General features: G+C 55.9%; 1 protein-coding gene across 1 annotated transcript; it reads right to left on the minus strand.

Annotated features, from left to right (window-relative positions):
• Nucleotides 1–8,623: 8,623 nt before the first annotated feature.
• Nucleotides 8,624–14,743, minus strand: Cbx4 (chromobox 4). The gene is made up of 5 exons (XM_059272240.1): nucleotides 14,460–14,743; nucleotides 14,281–14,324; nucleotides 13,089–13,154; nucleotides 11,011–11,077; nucleotides 8,624–10,783 (listed from the first exon to the last, which is right to left on the minus strand). The coding sequence occupies exons 1-5, from the start codon at nucleotides 14,526–14,528 to the stop codon at nucleotides 9,374–9,376; spliced, it is 1,656 nt and encodes a 551-aa protein (XP_059128223.1). The 5' UTR covers nucleotides 14,529–14,743; the 3' UTR covers nucleotides 8,624–9,373.
• Nucleotides 14,744–20,499: the final 5,756 nt, after the last annotated feature.

Genomic DNA, 20,499 nt, shown 5'->3' on the forward strand with positions numbered 1-20,499 from the left:
ACAATCTCTTGGTTTGTACCTCTTTCCTGGGAGGAGTCGAAGGGAAACACGATGTGCTCTGTAACAACAGAGCCTCGGTGGTATCACACCTGCCCGAGACGGAGTCCTGCAAGCTAGAACCTCATCTGGCACAGGCTGTGGGGGAAAGGCCCTCTCCCCATGCAGCTGTCTTTTGCTCAGCCACAGATGCTGTCTCACCATAGGGTACACAGACTCCCCACTCTCCTCTAGGCTGGGGCTGAAGTTCACTATCGCTTGGTCAGAGCTGAGAGAACACTGTGTTTCTGCCAAAGGCAACCAACTCAAGGCTCTGAGGTTAACAGCGCTCTCTCTACCTCAAGGAACTGGACTCCCACAGTGGTCTTCTCCCCGACTTGGTGGTCACCAGATCGGAAGTAGCCCAGACCTTCATGCCTGCTCTCTAGGTTAAGGCCCAAACCACAATCCAGAAAAGAGACTCTAGACCACAGTGCTCTCCAGGCACCTGTGGCCACTCACTCCCACCATGACTTTGGACTTGGAGTCTGTCACTTTCACTCTTGTCAATACAGCCAGTGTTAGAGGGAGTGAACTGTGCTCTACACTGGGACCCAGACAGACACTTGTTCACAGAGAATGGTCTCTTAGATGAGATTAACAGTTCACCTTGATGTGGACTTTGGTTTTAGAGAGGCTCAGTTTCCCCATCTGCAAGGGGCATGGGGTAGAAACTCCATGAACTCTGCTTTCTAAGCTTCACCACCACGATCAGTGGGCTGGCCCTTCCCCATCAGCAGCACAGGTGGCTTCATCCACCCTCCACAAAGCTGTTCTTGCTCCGGCCTGCTTGGGAATACAATGATTATTCCTGTGTTTGTGTGTGTTTCTCTCCTGGACCAGCCTCGGGGACTTTCCACCCTTCCTGTTCCTCTGAAGACATTTGTTTTCATCTATGGAACGAGGCATCATCAAGGACAGTGCTGAGCAAGAGACAAAGAAAAGAAGCATTCCTGGCCACCCAGCTAGTGCTTCCTGCTGGCCCAGGGCTGGGCAGCTCCAGGCTCCACAGCAGTAGGGGTTTACCAGGCAATAGCCAGAAGGCCAGGGTACCCTCTGCTGTGCCTTTTTGGATGACACAGGCTCAAGAGATGTAAGGGCCACCCCAAAACGCCAGGAAAACACACACACCACCCATTCTCTTGTTTTGCAGCTGAGCAATCCAGGGCCTGGGCAAGGGACACAATGACCTCTGCAGCGTCAGAGCAGAGACCAAATCCCAAGGCTTTCAACTTCCACTTCGCTGCGTCTTCATCTGTCTCCCTTGGATTCCCAGCTTGCAAGCTGGATAATTCTCATCCCTAGACCTGTTGGCAGGCCAAAGGAATAACTCACGTGAATCAAAAGCAATTTGCAAACATAAATAATTTTCAGTGCCAGGAGAGGAGCCAGCGGGAAGATGCATGGAAGGAGGTGGTGAACACAGCTGGTCTGGAGTCTCCTTCACCCTGCAGGGTCCTTCCTCTGCCCTTTCCAGCTCTGGTGGGAGGTGGGGGCGGCGCAGCATGAACAAAGCAGGAAATAGCTAGCCACACTAAAGCTTCTATGCTGTCCACAGGAGCGGCTCTGTTCACTCGCATCTTCCCAGCCTACTCACAGCCTTTTCACGTTTTTTTAGCCCTACCATCTCCAGAGGCTTATGGAGGAACAGACAGCCCTCTGCACACGTAGGAACCCTAGACTTCCTCTCCAAAGGCTGCAGTTTCCTTTGTCCTCAACCCACAGCCGCACACAGCCTGAAACAGTGGAGGAAACACCATCCTGTGTGGCCTTCATTGGCCCGAAGCATTATATTCCAAGGGAATGTGCACCATGGCTGTTCTTCAGATTGGAGCCTGCTTCAGGAAACTGAGTTGACAGCGTCAGAACATTCTCTGACTGTGGATAGCTATTTGCTTCTGTCTGTCAGAGACGATGGCCCCCACTGCCACCCCGACAGTGGCACAGCCTTTCTTCAGAGGCTCCAAGGACAGCAGAAATGAGTGTGGAAACAAGCATCATTTTGGAAGGCCCAGAGCGCTAAACACACCTTTCCAAAGCCCACCCCACGAGGCTGTCTGAAGCAGAGAGAAACAATGAGAAACCAGACACCATGGAATTAGTGAAGAATTTCTCAGATGAAACAGGAAAGAGAGGAAATCCAGGGAGGTTTACAGGGCACCTGGCGCAGGTTGAAAGGACTCAGGGGGTGTTGGTGATATTAAGCTCCACAATATGGTGCATTTGAAAGGGTCCTTCACTGGGGCAGTGAGGAGACAGGCGTTCTTGACAGTACAGGTGGTGGCGCTGTCATCCTCCTCCAGCCCAGAATGCACACGCAGGTGCACACACGCAGGTGTGCAAGCTCATCATTCTAGAACATAATTAATGCCAGCTCCCAGCCCCAGCCTAGATATAAAAACTTGCAGGACAATTGTAACTGCAGTGTAGTGAGCTCTGTGCTGCAGGTCTTATGCACACAGTTCATGAGTACGCCAACCAGAAGGGTGTGTGTGCATGTATGCACGAGGCGGGGTGGGGACAGCATTCAAACTACACTCATAAGAATGAGATGGCTGCCCTGCTGCGTGGAAATTAAACTACAGCTCTTCTTGCATCTTTCTCCAGGATTATCCTTAGGGCCTGTTTCCCTAAATTCAATTACTACATAATTACCTGGAGCCTCCAGAAATCCTCACAAACCACTCAGGTGGAGTGAGGGGGCGGTGGGACCCAGAGCAGCTGAGTACAGCATGTCTGCTTGGCTCCTGGTGGGGAAGAGATGGGCCTGGTGTCTTTGGGGAGCTAAGCTGCCTGAACCAGGGCTCCTGGGCAACCTTTGGCTCAGGATGCAGTTAATGGTTAGCAGTCCAGGAACCAGTTTTATTGTCTGAGGCCCTGTCACCTACATGTGCACATGCAGAACTTGACACACATGGACACATATTTGAGGTATCAGCCTCTGAGGAGTCCTGTGAACTATGTACAAGGACTGGAAAGATGGCTCAGCAGTTAAGACCCCTACTGCTCCTGCAGAGGACCTGGGTTTGATTCCTAGCTCCCAACTGAGATAGCTCACAATTGCCTGTAACACCAACTCCAGGGGATCTGATGTCTCTAGCTTTGGCAAACACACTCAAGTGCATGGGCACACACACACACACACACACACACAGAGAGAGAGAGAGAGGGGGGGGGGCTAAAAATAAAAATAAACATTTTTTTAAAGAGCTACATGCGAAGGTTTGGGATGTAGCTCAGTTGTGAAAGATCTTACACAAAACCCTGAGCTTCACCCCAGCCCATGTGATGCCCCATGCCTATAATCCCAGCATTCAGAGTTGGAGGCAGGAGGATCAGAATTCAACAGAAGTTTGGTGAGACCCTACCTCAGAGAAGAAGCAGGAGCGCAGAAGTAGCCGCAGCTTGAGTTCCAAGAGCACAGGGCCTTAAGGCAGTGGTTCTTAACCTGTGAGTCGAGACTCCCTTGGAGGGGGGAGTCGAACGATCTTTCACAGGGGTCACCTAAGACCTTCAGAAGACACAGATATTTACACGATGATTCCAAACAATAGCAAAACTATGAAGTAGCAACGAAAATAATTTTATGGTTGGGGGTCACCACAACATGAGGAACTGTGTTAAAGGGTCCCAGCATTAGGAAGGCTGAGAACCACTGTCCTAAGGGATGTGAGGCCCAGAGATACACGTAGGCTGGCAATAGGTTGGGACGTGCAGCTGATTGACGATGAGTAGTGGGCAGAGGTGGTAGGTGCAGAGTGAATGGGGGAGACCTTAGGAGCTCCAAGGGAAGGCACTACAACTTCAGGGAGGTGATGGAATCCGTGCCTGCCTTTGAAGCACCCACTGACAGAATCTGGGAGACAGGCATGTAGATTTCTGACTCTTACCCCACTGCCTGGCTCTTTGACTTGGGACAGGTTAGCCACCAAGCCTTCATATTGTCACCTGCAAAGTAGTGACAGGATCCACTTCACAGGGATGAGGGAAGTTGGCACAATAACCCCCTTCAAGTGCACGCACGCTTCAAGAGCTATCAGTATTAACTTACCATTTACTGTGAAGGAAAAGGCCAGGGGTGGGCAGGGGAGGGGTGGATTTCTGAACCAGTGGCCACCGGAAGTAGACACTTGTATTCAAGAATAACAGTCTTCAATAACAATTTCCTCTTTAGAGTCTTCACCTCAGATGTACGGCAAGCACTCTCATAGGGTCACAGAATCCACTTGCTTCAAAAAACATGAGGTTCTGGCTTTGTTCCAGGGCGGGTTTGCTATGAGGCCCTCATCTTAAGTCAGAAGCCCCAGTGTTATTCTGAGCCATCCACTGTAAAGCCAGGAGGGTTGAGATCCCCTCAACATCAGCCGTCCACTCTGAAGGGAATGAGGACAGAGGTGAGGGAAGCAGCTTAGAGGGGAGGTGACCTAGGACAACGGTGGTTTAGAGGTAAGCGTCTCTATTCATCTGTTGCTTGGTCAGGCCAGGGCTGCAGACCAGAAGCCTTTGAGAGACTTGGGGTGTTTAATGGATCCCTGGAAAAAGTGATTTGAGTGTTTATGTAGGGTAGGAGTCTTCCAAAATATTCAAGGCTGCCTCCTGACACACTATCATTTCCCTGCATGGTCCAGCCTTCAAGATGACCAGAAAAAAAGGCCCGGGGAGGTGAAGAATTGTGGGTAAAGGCAGCAGGCACAACAAATAGATCTGTTCTGTTTTCTTCAGCATCCTGGATGTTTGCTGACAAACACCAAGGGTCAGATCTTCCCCGACTTCTTTGTCTCTGTGTGTCACAAGCTCAGAGAATTCCCACCTCACCCCCAGCCCAATCACAGGTGAGGGCCCCATGTCACCCAGCATCCTGTCTATGCCGCGTGACTTCACAGTCAAAGTCATTACCATAACCACCTTAGAGGACTGGTGGTTTTCAGGTCCCTGTGGCTAGGGATTGACACAGTGACAGTGCAGGACTGAAACAGAGTCTCCAGACCAGATCTAGAGTACTCAGCTAAATTTTATGATCACCTAAAATAATGCAACATTTTTCTTTGCTTTGGAAGAAGTCTCAAATATTTCATGGTATATATATATATATATATATATATATATATATATATATATATATATATATATATACTAAATATTATGCATTGTAGTGCTGGGGATGTAGCTCAGTTGGCAGAGTACTTGCCTAGCATGTAATAAGCCCTGGGTTTGGTTCCCAGTACTACCTAAAACCAAGCATGATGGGCATGACTGTGATCTCAGCATCCATGAGGTAGAAGGAGTAGGAACAGAATCTCAGGGTCATCCTCATCCTCTGTTAATGAGTTGGAGGCCAGCCTGAGATACAAGATACATGAGCTCCCCCATATTATATATGTGTGTGTATATATAGATATATATGCACATGTGTATATGTATATATGTGTATATACATATAATGTATATATACAGATAATGTATATATTGTATATATATATATATACACACACACAATGTATGTATGCATATTTGCTCAGCAGTTACAAGCACTGACTGCTCTTCTAGAGGACCAGGTTTGGATCCCAGCACCCACATGGCGGCTTGCAGCCATCTGTAACTTCAGTTCTGATACCCTCTTCTGACCTCCACAGGTACCAGGCACAAAGGTGGTGTACAGAGATACATGCAGGCAAAACACTCATACACATAAAAAGAAAAATAAATAAAACTTTAAAAATATTTATTTACGTGCATTTACATGCTTATGCTATTTATTTACATGCATTTACATGCTTATGCTATTTATTTATTTACATGCATTTACATGCATATGCTTTTCAAATTGAACTGAGAACCCTAGATTTTCATTTGCTTGGCCTGACAACTCTGGACCCAAACTATGCTGGATCTGTGGCACATCCCCGACTTGTAGTATCCAAGGATGGATAAACACTGTGGGGATGAACTTGGCGCTTCTGGAAGTGGGCAGCTTCAAAGAGGAGGGTTCACAAATAACTCTGCCTTTGCACTGTCAGCTCTTGTCTGTGTTTTTAAGGCATAGCCTCAGGAGAAAGGTTCATCTGGAGAATAAAAAAGATGTTTGGGTGTGTAGAATGCAGTGCTTTCCTTTTTTCCCTTTGAATTTGAATTCTCTCCCTCAAAGAGAGGGTTTTTGCCCTGTTGCTTGTAAAGTGCTGGTCAGAGACCTTCTGTACGGTGAGAGTTGGACCTTCGGAACCCTCCCCGCCTGAATGCTCTTGGAGGAGGAACTCTTGTCAGGGCCCTGAACTCTGTGTTTCTGTGCCTTGGACGTGCCTTCTGAGACCAGTGCCAAGGGCTCAGAGGGCAGAGTCCTAGGAGGCCTCTCTGCAGGATTGGGATGGGCCAGTTTGGTTCCAGAATCAACTCAAGAATGCCCACCAGGATCTTAAACCTGTATCACAGAGAGCTGTCCTCCTGGGAACTACATAGGCCAAGTTGCTTAGATGGCACATGGGACATACAAGGAACTCAGTAAATGACAAACCCCTGACCCTTTGGGGACAGAAGAGGGTCTTGGTAACCAGGCGAGGCACCTTAGCTGCTTTCTTAGACCTCTTCCCCACTGTTCACTTCTGACTGGGGATCCAAGTCTGCTGAGATCACCCCCAAGGCCCTGCACCCATACCCAGCTTTCAAGGCCTCAGGGCACCCGCAGATCAGGCTTTTCCGGAAGAGTAGTGAGTGGACCAGTGTCCCTCCCTGTCTTCTAGGACCATCTTCTGCCTTTTCTCCCCTTTCCCCAGGCTTGGCAGAATAGCAGCCTCCTGAGGGCCAGACTTACTATCAAGACACCACTTCTGCAGACCTGATGAGGAGTGTCCGTAGCATCCGGGAGTTTCTAGTTTCCATGAACTGGAAAAGCAGAGGCTGAGGCTCCTGCCTGGCACGGGCCTTTGTGCACCCGCCAGTGAAGGACAGGCCCAATTCTAGCGCTGAGCAGGCTGGTTGCCAGAAGCAGGATCAGCCTCCTCCGCTCACAGGGTGGCAAAGGGCGTTCATTACACAGAGGGGGGAAGGGTTTAACTCACTCTGAAGCGGGCTCTCGGGGATGGGGTAGTGGGAGGGACAATTCACAAAAGCCGGGTCTACAAACTCCCAAAGGCTTTTTTTAAAAAAGCGGTTCCCTTCCCTCCTCCTCTCCCCCGCCCCCCGCCCCTCCCCCAGTCCCAGCCGCTGATGGCCTGCAGCCAACACTGGCCACTCTGCACATCCAGGCTCCCGCCCTCTCGGCCTTCCTCTCCATCTCTCTCCCAGTTTTCCCAACTCTGCCTCTCAAGCTACCTCGGCACCCCACCACACACACACACACACGCACACGCACACGCACACGCATACACACACACACACACACACACACACACACACGCGCGCGCACGCACAAACTCTGAACCAGTCATCTTCCGCCTTGGTGCCACTTTAGGCTCGGCTCTGGTTCCGGATCGAGGCTTTGCACCCCAGGAGAGACCAGGAGCTCACTCGATCCCCAGGCGCGAGGCCCCAGGGCCTGCTTAGCCACCGAACCAGGAAAAAGATCGCTGTGTCTGCAGAAAGCCGGCCGCTGGTGGTGGCTTCCTGGCCCGCGGAGCCGCACCCCTAGCCTAGGGGCCATTAACCCCTTCCCTCCTGCCACCACACCTACAGCACCTCGATCTTGTCACCGCCAAGGGGATGAGCAACCAGTGCCAGCTCACGCAGCTAAGGAAGGGAGGGTGGTAGACCAGACTCAGCCGGCCTGTCACCCCCCATCTCGATCCATCCTGCAGAAGGCCCTTGGTCCCCCACATAACAGTTTACTTGCTCCAGCAGTGGCCTTTGGCCTGGTGGTTTCCGGGGAGAGAGCCTGGCAGAAAGAGCCTCCTCTGCTTCCTTGGAGGGGCGGGGCCCCCGACAATGTCAGCGGGGGACGGGCCCTAAAGAGTGGGGTCCGGCCGGGCGGTGGTGGCGCACGCCTTTAATCCCAGCACTCGGGAGGCAGAGCCAGGCGGATCTCTGTGAGTTCGAGGCCAGCCTGGACTACCAAGTGAGTTCCAGGAAAGGCGCAAAGCTACACAGAGAAACCCTGTCTCGAAAAACTAAAAAAAAAAAAAAGAGTGGGGTCCACTACACCAGTATCCTGGTCCATAGCAGGGAGGGCTGAGGAACTTTCAGTCTCTCTAGGGCCTGGCTTGGGGCGCAGGGGGAGCGTCACCAACCTGAGAAACAGGATCCAGGAAGGGGGTGTACACCAATTGTTCACCCCTACACCCCTCCTCCACAACCCAGAAGTTGAAGAGTTTGCCAGCTAGATGGCTATCACCCGCCAGAAAGCCCTGAGGACTAGAGTGACTCTTGTACACGCCCCCCCCCCCTTCCAGCCCAGCACCTCTCTACCATCCCACATCGTTACCAATGAGGGTGCCTCTCTGGAGACACCAGACCCCAAGCTTGGCTTGAGCAAAGGCTTAGCTCTGGGGCTACAGGCTTACTCCACGTGATCTAGGCGGAAGTGGGGTGAGAGAGGGTCCATCTTCCTTCCCCCCAACTTCCAATATCCCCGACTGAGCTAATCTCGGACAGCAGCGTATTGCACCTTCAACATCTCCATTTAATATTTACATTCAAGCAGGTAATAATTGGAAGCTTATAGTTCAGACATTTCTATAGCAGCAGGTTCTAGAGAGCTCTTTAGCCTTTTAACAAACTTTTTTTTTTGCACATAGAAACAACACACCCATGTGTACAGTATCAAAAAATATATACCAAGGTTACTGGTGTCGCAGTTCCTGGAGAGGAGGAAATGAAATCAAAATACTGGATGAAGGGAGAAGAAAAGGACAACTGAAAATAGTCTGTCTGATATAGAATATAACATGATCTAGAGGAAACTCCATAAATCTAGGTTTTTATATTTCAATATATAAATACCTACAAATAAATATATATATATATATCAGCCCGAAGGGGGGTGGTGGTCGGGCCTTCTGAGCTCAAACAATACATTTCAAGAATAACACCACGTACAAACCGGAGCAGAGTCAGCACTTGACAAGTTAGCACGGTTAAAATATAATACTATAACTCTGAGACCGCCTCGGGGCTGCAGGGTCAGTTCTGGAGGTCCGCGGGGAGGGCTAGGGTCTCCTACAGGGAAGGGGAGGTGGCGGCAAGGCCGCAGGCACCGAGTGGAAGGAGGCTGTGAGAAAAGGACAACTCAGTCGGGATCCCAGGGAGTGAGCGGAGGGCCCTGGCCGTTGCGGCTGGCTGGGGCGTCTTCTCCTTGGGAACCTCTGCGAGATTGTAGGCGCTGAGTCCCAGTGGGTGCGACTCCTTCCCACTACACCGTCACATACTCCTTGAAAGTGACCGTGAGGCAGTTCGCCGTGACGTCAGTGATAATTATATTCCCAAAGAAGGGCTTGAATTCGCTCAGGGGCTCCGCGGGCTCGTCCTGGGCCTCAGCCGGAGGCTTCTCCGTTGCAGTGGCCGGCGCCACTACTGCCGCCACAGCCGGAGCCTCAGGCTTCACCTGGAGAGAGCTGGGAGGCCCCCCAGCATCGCTGCGTATCTTGACACAGCGCAAGTCTATGGGCTCATCCAGGTCTGAGTCCAACAGGATGACCTCGGGCTGCTGCGGCAGAGACGCTGCGGTGGGGGACACGTTGGCGGGGTGTTCTGAGGCCGGGCTGCCCCCGAGGCAGGTCGGCGTGCTGATGCTGCGGGCGGTCAGCCGCTTCTTGCAGGGCTCACGCTCGCCATGGGTCTCGGAGAGGCAGCGCTTGCGCGCGTGGGAGAGGTTCAGGCCCACCGTGTGGTGGTGATGGTGATGGTGGTGGTGGTGGTGGTGAGTGGGTGGGTGTGAGCTCCTGGCTGGGTCCCAGGCCAGCAGGTCTGGCTTGGTGGTGAGCTGCAGCGGCTGCTCACCAAAGGCCTCCTTGGTCGGGGAGAGCTTTCGGGACTCTAGGTCCTGGGGCTGAGGGTCCCCCGACACCAGAGCCTCCTCCTCCCTGCGTTTGCAGGGCACTTCAGCTTTCTTCTCCTCAGCACCGCCGGCCGTCTTTTTAAAAGTCCTGTCGGCCTGGGGATGGCGCTCCTCGGCAGCGCGTTTCTTGTGGCTGGGGGAGCGCGCTTCGCCCTCGCCCGCCTCGCCCGACTTGATCTTCACCGCCTGCATGCCGTTCTCCATGTACTTGCTCATCACGATCACGATGCGCCCGTTCTTGTTCTTGTTCTTGACGATTTTCATCTTGCCCCCAATGCCGTTTCCGGTCACTGCCTCCTTAGGGGCTGGTGTCATGCCGTTGGGAGGGCCCTTTTCCGAGCCCTTGCCTGGAGCTCCTGCCCCTCCCCCCAGGGGCTTCACTGCCCCGAGGTAGCCTTTGGCTGCAGCTCCGTGGGCCCACTTGTCAGGAGGGTGGCTCTTGGCGCCCAGGTCTGGGCAGGTGGGGCTGGGTGCCTCCTTGTGGCCACCCTGGTACTGCAGGTCGTACATTTTGGGGTCTGGCTGGTAGGGGTGGTGCTTTTTGCTGTTCAGCTGATAGTAATACTTGCCGCTCTTCCCTGGTGGCGGTGGCTTACCCGATCTCTCCTTGCTATGCGGCTGGTACTGATGGTGCTTCTTGCTGTTGAGCTCATACTGGTGCCCCTGGCCCTTGCCCTGTGTGCCCAACTCCAGCTTGGCACGGTTGTCAGTGGAGGAGTCTTGAAGCCCTGTCAGGACATTGGAGCGGCGGGCAAAGGTGGGTACCTAAGGGGGAGAGAGGAGGGGAAAGGTTGGCCCTACGGCATGCCGGGAACATCAGGAATGCTCCAGCTCCCACGGGTGGAAGTTGCATCATAGGGGGTGGGGCCAGAGGCTCTAGAAGAAATTAAGTGCAATTGGGGGTGCTCCCTCCGGGAACTCTAAGTAATCCGGGGAGCAATGTTCAGGGAAGGGCTTGTGCTGGGATCCCAGGATCAGCTCAAAGTATTCACCTGCACCACCAGCGGTTTGGGCTTGGGCCCTCTCTTTCGATATCCCATCAGCTGCTCCTGCCGTTCCCTGGGGAGGGAACAGGGTCGCAAGGTTAGTATCCTCAGTCTTCCTTGAGGTCTGTAGCACCCTGTTCCCACCCCTCCTTCCTTTTGCTACTGAAAGGAAGGAACCAGCTGGAGGCAGAAGGTGGCCAATGTTGCCAGTTGGGCACCTTCCTTGAAGTCCCAAGTCCTACTTCATCTGCCGAAGGGGTCCCCCACGTGACACTCATTGGTAAACCTTCTCCCTCCCTTCGCCCACACACTGTCCAGGAAACTGCTGCTTGGAGCTGACTCCCCAGCACTGGGCACAGCGTGGGGCCTGTGGCGCACTCTGCAGACAGTGTGCTGGGTTTGGGGGTCCAAGGAATAGGAGGTGTGTACTGACTTCCTAGTCCCTCACCGTTAGGAGCGTGGATGCTAACTGCCTCATTAAGATTCAGATAAAGAAAGCTGCCAGTTGAAAGGAGGACTCCTTTTCTTAAAAGGCCAGGCATTAAGCGCAGAGGGACTGCGCCCTTGTTTACATAGCGGCAAATAAGCCAATTAGGGGTTGGGGGTGCCTCTGAGGCTAGGGTCTAGCCAGGTTCTCAGCCACCTGGTGAACCAGACATGGCACAATCCCCTGCCTCTCATGAGCCAGTGGGTGGGGCAGGGGTGACCAGCAGAAGGACTGCCTCCCTAGAAGAGCAAAATCTGTCTGTTCCACCCAAATTTCTGAATTATCAATACAGTTCAAGGGCGGGGGAGCACACCGATCACCACTACCAGGCTTCTCTTGGTCTGGCCACCCAAGAAGTGAACGGTCAGTTGTCCCAGGCACTGTACAGCCCTCCATGATTCAGCCACCCCTCCTGAGGTTGTTAGATTCCGGATCCGACACCCACTCTTCAGCTACCCGAGAGTTGCCATCCCCACCCCCAAAGCCCCTGGGCCAACCCGGGGGAGTTCTGCCATGCCCTGGGGCCGAGTTGGGGTCTGATTCTGAAGTTGCACAGCATTGCAACAGCCTGGGTTATAATACTTCAGGGACCCATTATGCAACATGGCATCAGCCGCTGACATGGTTACAGGGTGGTGAAGTCCCAGGTGAAGTCGGGGTAGGTTCCCTATCCTACACCCGCTGCGTCCCGGGAAAGCAACTTTAGCCCTCAGGATCCAGAGTTTGCACTTTTAGTAGCAAAAGCGCCACAGGAAATACTTCAAAATAGAAGGATAAAAGGCTGAGGGGTGGCACGGTTCTGAGGACTCTTCCCCTCCTCCCCGCCCTTCCCCCTCTACCCTCTCCGAAACAGAACCACAGCCACCAGTGGTGAATCCAGCTGCAGCAGCTGCAGCGTGGCATCTGTCTGCACGAGTATCGGCACCCCCCAACCACCAGGCAGCGCTCACTCATACCCTCGGGCCAACCTTCCCCCTGACCTGATAGGGCAACTTGCCCCACCAAATACAGCAGCGAGGGTTGTAAGAGCTCAGGCTCCAGGGCAGCCTCTACTCGCCGACACCCCAGCTCCCCGGAGGTTGGGAGCGTAAGGCCCCGTCAACTTTTATTCGGCCTCCAAGAGGTTAAGTTCAGTTCCATGACGTCTGGGGCGGTTTCACAATGCCAGCTCCTTCAGAGCTGCCCCGGGAGGTGCCCGTGCCAAGCGGGCAGTGGCTGCAGGAAAGCAACACCTAGGCTCTGGGGGTGGGACTCCAAGGTTGCCATGGGAGGGGGCCACGGGGATTCAGGCACAGCTCGGAGTTTTCCAGGGCAGACCCAGGGTCATCCACACACACTTCTGCAGCAGTTTCCCCAAAACACAAGCTTACCTTCCTCAGCCCTACCCTGCCCCCACTCCCAAGCAGCAGCAACCGCCAAGGACATTGGTTAGAGAAGGCCAGGCCGCAGCCTTGCCCATCTGGGCTTGTTGAGGGTGGGGCCCCTGCATGCCCCCTCCCACCCACCCCCCACCCCTTCCTCCTTTCCTATTGCTGCAACCAGTCATCCACTTTACTCTCCCCACAGCCAGGGCAGCAGGCTGCGAAGGGATGCTCACCTGTTCTGGAAGGCTATCAGCAGCCGGGGATCCAAGATGTTCTCCTCTGGTTCCCACGTGTTATATCTTGCAAGCGAAAAAGGAGGAGGTATACGGTGTAAAAAAGGGGGGGGGAGGGCGGGTTGGGGAATTGATATAAGGCCCTATGTGGCTTCCTGAACCAAAAGCTGTGATCTGGAGGGTAGACAGTTGGTTTCTGAAGGCCTAACTCGGACCTTGACCCCCCCCTTCCAAATTAAAATAAACACACAAGGGCAGGAAGAAAGGGGGGGAGGAATATGAAACTAGCAGTTTATTTTGTAGTCAAGAATTTTAAGCATGTTACTGCGATGTGTGCCATGGCCACTTTCCTCACCAGAAACCCTCGTGCAAACCAACCCCAGTGCAAAGTCGCAGTCCCCTCCTATCCTCAGCCCGAGCCTCCACTAGGGCTTCAGCCGGTCTGCACTGGACCCCTAATCCGATAACCCACAGCCCCGCGCCCCCCCACACCCAGAAGACCGCTGTCACTGACATGCAAACCCCAAATACTCAGCAGTACAAAAATATGCCTCTCTCTCTGAGTGTGTGTGTGTGTGTGTGTGTGTGTGTGTGTGTGTGTGTGTGTGTGTGCCTGCGCCTGTCTCCATCCGGTGCCTTCGCATTTCAAATTAAAGAAAAAAATTCCCCACCGAAAGAGCTGCAGTGACAGTTCCCAACATTTTCTGCCTTTTTTCTTCCCTATCCTGCACGACCAGGAGGGAGGACGCACACAATTGCATTTTCGTCGCTTTTTAAATTTTTTTTTTTTTTTTTTTTTTTTTTTTTTTTTTTTTTGGTTTTGCAATATGGAGCCGTTCGGTGGAGGGAAAGGGGAAAGGAGCCATTTTCTGCTGCACATCAGTCAGTGCCTGCGCCCTCCCTCCCTCTGCCGGCCTCCCGGGCTCGGCCCCGCGTCTCTCCAGCTCCTCCGGCTCCTTTTAGCGCATAAATTAGTGATGGCATTTCCCGGAGAGCGGAGCACAACACAGGGCGCCCGGCTCGGGCTCGGCGGCTAGGCTTCCCAGTGCCTGCCACCGACTTCCCCACCCCCTCCTCCCTCCACCCCACCTCCACCCCGCCTCCCGTCCGCTCCCCCACCACCCCACCAGCTACACGGGTCCGCCGGCCTGAGGGCCCGGTGCCCGGGCACTCGGCCCCCGCCGCCACTTACTTGGGGGACCAGCCTCTCCATTTCACCAGATACTCCACTCTGCCCTGTGGGGGGGAAGAGACAGCACTCCATCAGCTTCCGCGGGATCCCCGGCTCCGGCCCGCAGCCTCCCCACCCCCTCCGCGCCTCTGGCTCGCTGCTCCCGCGCCTCGGCGCCGCCACCCGCGCGCCACCCCTACCTTGCGGATCCGCTTCTTCTCGATGCTCTCCACCGCGAAGACGTGCTCGCCAACAGCTGGCAGCTCCATGGCCGAGCCCGAGCGCGCCGGGACGCGAGCGGCCGGTGCGGCTGCAGACACAGCTGGCTCCCGCAGGCTCCCCGATGTGGTCCTGCGCGTGGACCTCGCCACACGCTCTGCCCCCGCCGCCTCCACTCGCCCCTCAACAGCCTGGCTGCCGCCGCTGCCCGCGCCCGCCGGCTCTCTGCTCTTGCTCGCACAGACAACTGAGCCCGGGCCGCCGCTGCACGAGAACTCATGCAAATCCCGGACGTCAGCGGGCGGGGCCTCGCAGGGCCCAGCTCGGCGTCAGGGGGCGGGCCGCGCCTCGGATTGGCGCAGCCCGGCCTACCGGAGGCCCCCGGCCTGGGAGGCAGGGGGAGGAGGAGGGCGCGGGAGGAGGCAGGGGGAGGAGGAGGGCGCGGGGAGGTGCAGGGGAGGGATCTGCGAGCTGGGAAAGTGAGCTGGGGCCGCGGAGGAGAGGTGTGTCGGCCTAGGCGGCCAGGGTGGGCACCTCGACGAGTCCTACCCTGATCCGCAACCAGACACTTGGGCCTCTCCCCACCCCACCCTGGGCCGCTGCTTCTTCGTGTGCAGGGCCCGGGGATCCCTGCTGGGGGCCACAGAAGCATCCACTGCACTTTACAGTTGCTACCAACTACGCCCGTCCGGCGGCTTCTAGAGGCACAAGGGAATCTCCGGCAGGGGGCAGAATAGGGGCGGGGGCAGATCGCGCCCCCATCCTTGGTGCCCACCGCCCCGACCAGCCAGGCTCCAGGCATTTAGTAAGGCGAGGTAGGAAGAGAAAGAGCGAGAAGACTGAGGACTTGGATGAGACAAGGAGCACGGACAGGCAAGGGCAGGTACAAAGGAGCAGCTGGCCCCCGGGCATTAGCACTCAAGAACCTCAGCAGAAAGGGGATCTGCGTCCGATCTCCCCCAAGATACTGAACGGCTTCTAATTACACTTGGTCCACTCATTCGCGGGGAAGGGGCAGTTCCTAGCAAGCTCCCAGAATGTGAGAGGCTGGGATAGCAGAGAGAGAGAGAGAGAGAGAGAGAGAGAGAGAGAGAGAGAGAGAGAGAGAGAGAGAGAGGAGAGATCGGTCATGGGGACATGTGGGATGTATGAGTCTGCCTGGAGGCCCAAGGGGACTTCGTGGGGGTTCATGGGGTTTGAGAAAGGACCTCAAAAGAGGGAGTGGGGAGGACCAAGAAGAGATTGAGACTGAAGGGTGGTGGATGAGTGGGCCGCGAGAAGAGGAGGAGAAATGAAATGACCAGGGAGCCACATATTCTTCATGAATTCCGGTCCCCTAGTCTCTGACAGCCAAGCCCTGCTGACGCGGCCATTGGAGCTCTGGAGTGTGAAGTTTAGCACCTCGGAGCCCGGCCAGCCGGCATGTTCAGGGGTGTTCAGTTCCAGCGTCCGACTGGGGGAGCTGCTGCGCCAGCTGTGACCTTCTGAGGGCGCCACCGGTGGGCCCGAGAGATCTGTGGGGTCTTAGTGGGTAGACCTGACAGGGAGCATGCCATTCTAAGTGGGAGGGGTAAGGGTGTGCCTGGCCTGCGGTGTGTCCGGGCCCCAGCTCAGGGCTCCTGAAGGACATGGAGCAGGAAGCTTGCGCAATCCCTTGGCTGAGCGTCCACAGAGACAGAAAAAGCGCAAAAGAAGAGAGTGGATCTAGGGAGGGGGAGGGCAAGGAGCCATCCGGGTCTCTGTCTCTGCTTTTATTGCGTCCCAGAATGCCTGGTGAGGACTACGCTGAGATGACTTGGGGAAAGCCAGATGCAGAAGAGAACCCCCAAAGCCCATCAGGGCTCACGTTCTCCCAGGAATCCAGGAAAAGCCTGCAGACCCTTTAGTGTTGCACACACACGTTGACTCCACGCACCTCCACTTTGCAACACCGGGGCTTCAGCCGTTGCTTAGCGGCAGCTGTCTCTAAGGAATGTTGGGGTGGAGGGTCGTCTCCTGGAGGGAACAGAGAGGGACTCAGTGTGCAGCGACTGGTCTCTAACTATCCTGAGGCCCAAATCTAAGAGTCCCCAAGAAGAGGAGAGCCGCAAGATGGGATATGGGTGATCACCCTCTCCCCGGGTTGGAGGGGCACTAGAAAAGAGCCAACCCTTCCTGAATTTGGATGTTCCCTCCACCCATAAGGTGCCTAACATGTGCTTAAGTCAAGAAACTGTTGCGGGACAGAGAGGGGTCCTCAAGGTCACGGGGTGTAGATCTGTTGTCCAACAGCACCCACTCATCCTAAGCTACCCAGGTCGTCTGCGCAGCTCATCATTCAGGGGGTCTGCAGCAACTTTGTGTAGGCCAGTCCCTCAGTCTGGGAAGCTAAGCTTCCCGACATTGCCGGTCTCTTTACTCGAAAATCCCCAGGAAAATCTGTTTACTCTGGGTGTTTCCGCACAGCCCAGAACCTCGGCTCAGGGGAGGGCAGGCAGCCGAAGCAGCCTTCCCGCCACCAGGGGCGTTGGTCTGTGTGGCAGCCTGCTTGGCTGGCTGGGTCCAGGGGCCCCCAGGGGCCCTGATGTGGTCCTTAGGGGCCACTGAGGGGTACTCGGTGCTTAGACGCTGAGTTTGCGGAGTTTGCGCAGGAACTACTCTTCAAGGTGGGGAAGAAGAGTTAGCGCTCTCTGGCACAGAGAATCTTCTCTGGAGTTGCTTGTGGTCTCGTGAGAGGAACCTGCAGGCTCCCTAACTGCGGAAGGGGCCTCCTGGAATCGCCTCAAGCGCCGAATGCCACCCGCCACTCCCCAGCCCTCCAAAGGCCTTTCCGTGGACAGCTCTGAAGGTGGCTGAAACACAGAAGTACCCGCCAACGCAGCAACCCTCTTCTCTCTGTTATTTGCCCTCATGGAGGGTGGGCAGATGAAGAAAAAGACTCCGATCCCTGTCCTAACTTGAAGGCGGGTCCTAGACTCCTCATCTGACAGCCGGCATAAGGGCAGTTCAGATCCACCAGTACGAATAGGAGGCTGGGGGAGGCCGGACAGAAGCCCGGGGGGCAGCCATGAGGTCACCTGATGTGCCCAAGTCCTTCTTAGAAAGCCTCCCCTGGGGCGGCCCCTACCTTCCTACCCAGTCTTGGCCCCTCCGAGGGAATCACAGGCGAGACTGACTCCAAACCCGGGATTCCCAGAGCCTTCTGCTGGGGCCCCTGTCCTCAAAGGGGGATACCCGGGGGCCCACGGGAACCTTTATAAGATTCCTTAATCCAGTACGTTTTACAACGCCCCCTTCCAAACAGGGTGAGTAGTTTAGTCGTCTCCGCTGGGAAACAGAAGCCCTCCTGATACCACCGCGTGCTGGGGCCCCCAGGGGCCTTCAGGGGCCCCAAGAGAGGAGCGACGTTCCTTCGTCCTGTCGCAGGCTCGCGCTTAGAAGGGTAGGGCAAAGGAACAGACCCTGGAGAGGCCGGGAACTTTTTAATGACCAAAGATTGGAGAATGGTTACTGAGAATCCAGTCTTGGAACAGGCGTGACCCGCGCCGACCGGGGGAAATAAACTTCTTAAAGGAGCCGTCTCGGTGAATGGGTTCTCCGCCCAAGAGAGATTGGCACCGCCGCCCCCTGACCCCAACTTTGGGCTCTGGGTTGGGAAGAGGGAGCCAGAGGCTTTCCGGACTAGCTGCTCCAGGTGGATTTCAGACAGCCGAGGGGATTTCAGTGGGAATGACTAACCAAACTGCAGGGACTCCTTTCTCTGCCACGTCCTTAGTAGGGAAATCGTCTTTGACTTGAGCGCTGACGTTGGTGAAACAGTTTTTAAGCAGCAGCTTAGCTTAGGGGGAGCTGACCCGGTGAGGCTGCTGGGGGAGGGGGGAGCCTTGCACTCCTTCCCTTGCACGCTCCAGGAAGAGCGGCTTTGTTTATCAGAGATTCCTCAACGCGTCTCCCCACCCCCATTTTTGCCCTCTGTCACACCACCCGCGAAGGATTTGTTTTCATTTGAACCGCGAAGCCCCCCGATGTCCTCAGGTCCCACTCCAAGAACCGTGTGGCGTTGGAGTCAGGGGTCCAGATAGGCTAGAGTTGGCAGTGTATACGGGTGGGGCCACGGGCCCAGGATGCCGGGGCAGCGAGGCGGTGGCCCTTTGGCAAGACCTGGGCATCCTTGGGGCCACACAGGGCCCTGCAGGGCCGCGCCTCCGCATTGCGGCACGCTGGGGTCGCGGGCGCCGAAGCGGGACGCGTGGGGGACTGCGACGTCCGCTGGCCCATCCTCTCCCAACATCAGGCGGCAGCCTCAGGCTGGTCTGGAGGAGCCCACCCGCCCCCCGCCCCGCGCTGAATCGCGAGGCTCCGCCGGCCTGGAGATCCGCGCCCCCGGGACCATATTTCATATATGATCTTTGGAGCCGACACAACCGCCTGCCGCTGCTGCCAGCACGCGCGCACAACGGCCTCGGCGAAACGTGTGCTTTTTATTTGGGTTTCATTAGCTCAAGGCCTGGCCGAGGGTTCCCTCTGGCCTGGAGGTGCGCCCCGACACACCCGCCCCTTGCATTTTGCTCCCGGGTGCCCCCGTCGCGCGCCCAAACCCAGCGGGGCCCACACACAGGCCAGATTTCTTTCTTCTTTTTTTCCCCCCCTAACCAGAGCTAGCTGCTGCAGCCAGCCCCGGAATGAAATGAAAATCGCTCCGGCGGACCCCGAAGTGATCGTCAGCCGAGGCGCCACCGCCTCCCTGCCCCCACTCGCCTCCCCTGCTCCAGCCTCTCGGCGCTCACAGGGTTAAGCGCGCGCCCGAGGGGGTATTTGGAGCCAGGGTGGGAGAAGAGGGGGTGCGGGGCGCGGCAGGCAGAGAAGCCGAGCTCGCTTTCGTCTGGTTCCCCCAAAACCCGGGGCAGAGGGGCGGGTCGGATCGGAAGGGCCAGGCGCGTCTCCGCCTCCCCGGCTGGCCTGGAGCCCGGTCTGGCCGCGGCCCGGAACCGCGAGGACGCTGTTCGGAGGCCGCGTCCTGTGCTACCCGAGCGGGGGAGGGGGCGGAGGCGAAGGCTGGGAGCCCGGGCTGCGCGTCGCCGCCAGCCGATCGATCCCCTGGGGCGGGAGCGCTGCATGCTACGCTGAAAACCTGGGGGTGGGGGGTGGGGATGTCCCTGAAGGACCTAGGGCCGAACGAAGAAGGTGGTCCGGGATCTTGTGGCGATGGATGGCGGCTAGTAAGGCCCAGCCTGCAGCCTGACCTGCACATAATGCCTTGGGTACTCCCCCGTCCCCAAATTCTACTTTGTGTTTGTCGAACTGGGCTTTGGACATTTCTACAACCTAATCTGACCTCGGTGCAACTTCGTCCTTCCCTGTGGAGTGCTCCCACCAACCTGGGTCCAGGCCCCACCCTCACGCGCAATGACGAAGTCGTGGGATGTGGTCACTCAGTCCAACCTTCTAGCTCTCCTGAATCCCGAAATGTGTGGATGTCCCATCGGTTCTACCTCCAGAAAGAGAACCTCAATCAAGAAATCCCCTTTCCCAGTTCATTTCCCAAAGATGTTTTCTACGGGGGAGGTCCCTGAGGACTCCTGGGACATCCGCTTGGCCCGCTCACCTGCATCTCCAGTGCTCAGTCGTCCGAGCTGGGGCAGGGGTGCAGAGAGGCCTGCACTTGCTGAGCCCTCCCCTAGGGGGCGGGCTCCTCCTGGGCTGACCCGAGGCTCCGAGACTGCCCCTGCAGCCTCTTTGAGTGTATGCTGGGCCTTGTGTGTATGTCTCTGATGCGGGGGGGATCTCTGGCTGAAGGATCCCCCCCACCCCCGCCTCCTTGCTCTATTCCGACTTCGTACTCACCATCCTCGCCCTGCCTCCTTGCTCTATTCCGACTTGGTACTCACCATCTTCTGAGGGACTTTGAACCCTAGGAGCCCCTGAGCACCCAGGACTAAACATATCTTAGGCCATTGTTTCCGCTGAGAGGCCCCAGCTCGGCGACCTTCCTCCCTGAGAAGCAAGCATTTTAAAGGAAGCCAAGGACCACAGCACCCCTTG

This window comes from Peromyscus eremicus, chromosome 8a, assembly GCF_949786415.1.
Source record: "Peromyscus eremicus chromosome 8a, PerEre_H2_v1, whole genome shotgun sequence".
Lineage (NCBI taxonomy): Eukaryota > Metazoa > Chordata > Mammalia > Rodentia > Cricetidae > Peromyscus > Peromyscus eremicus.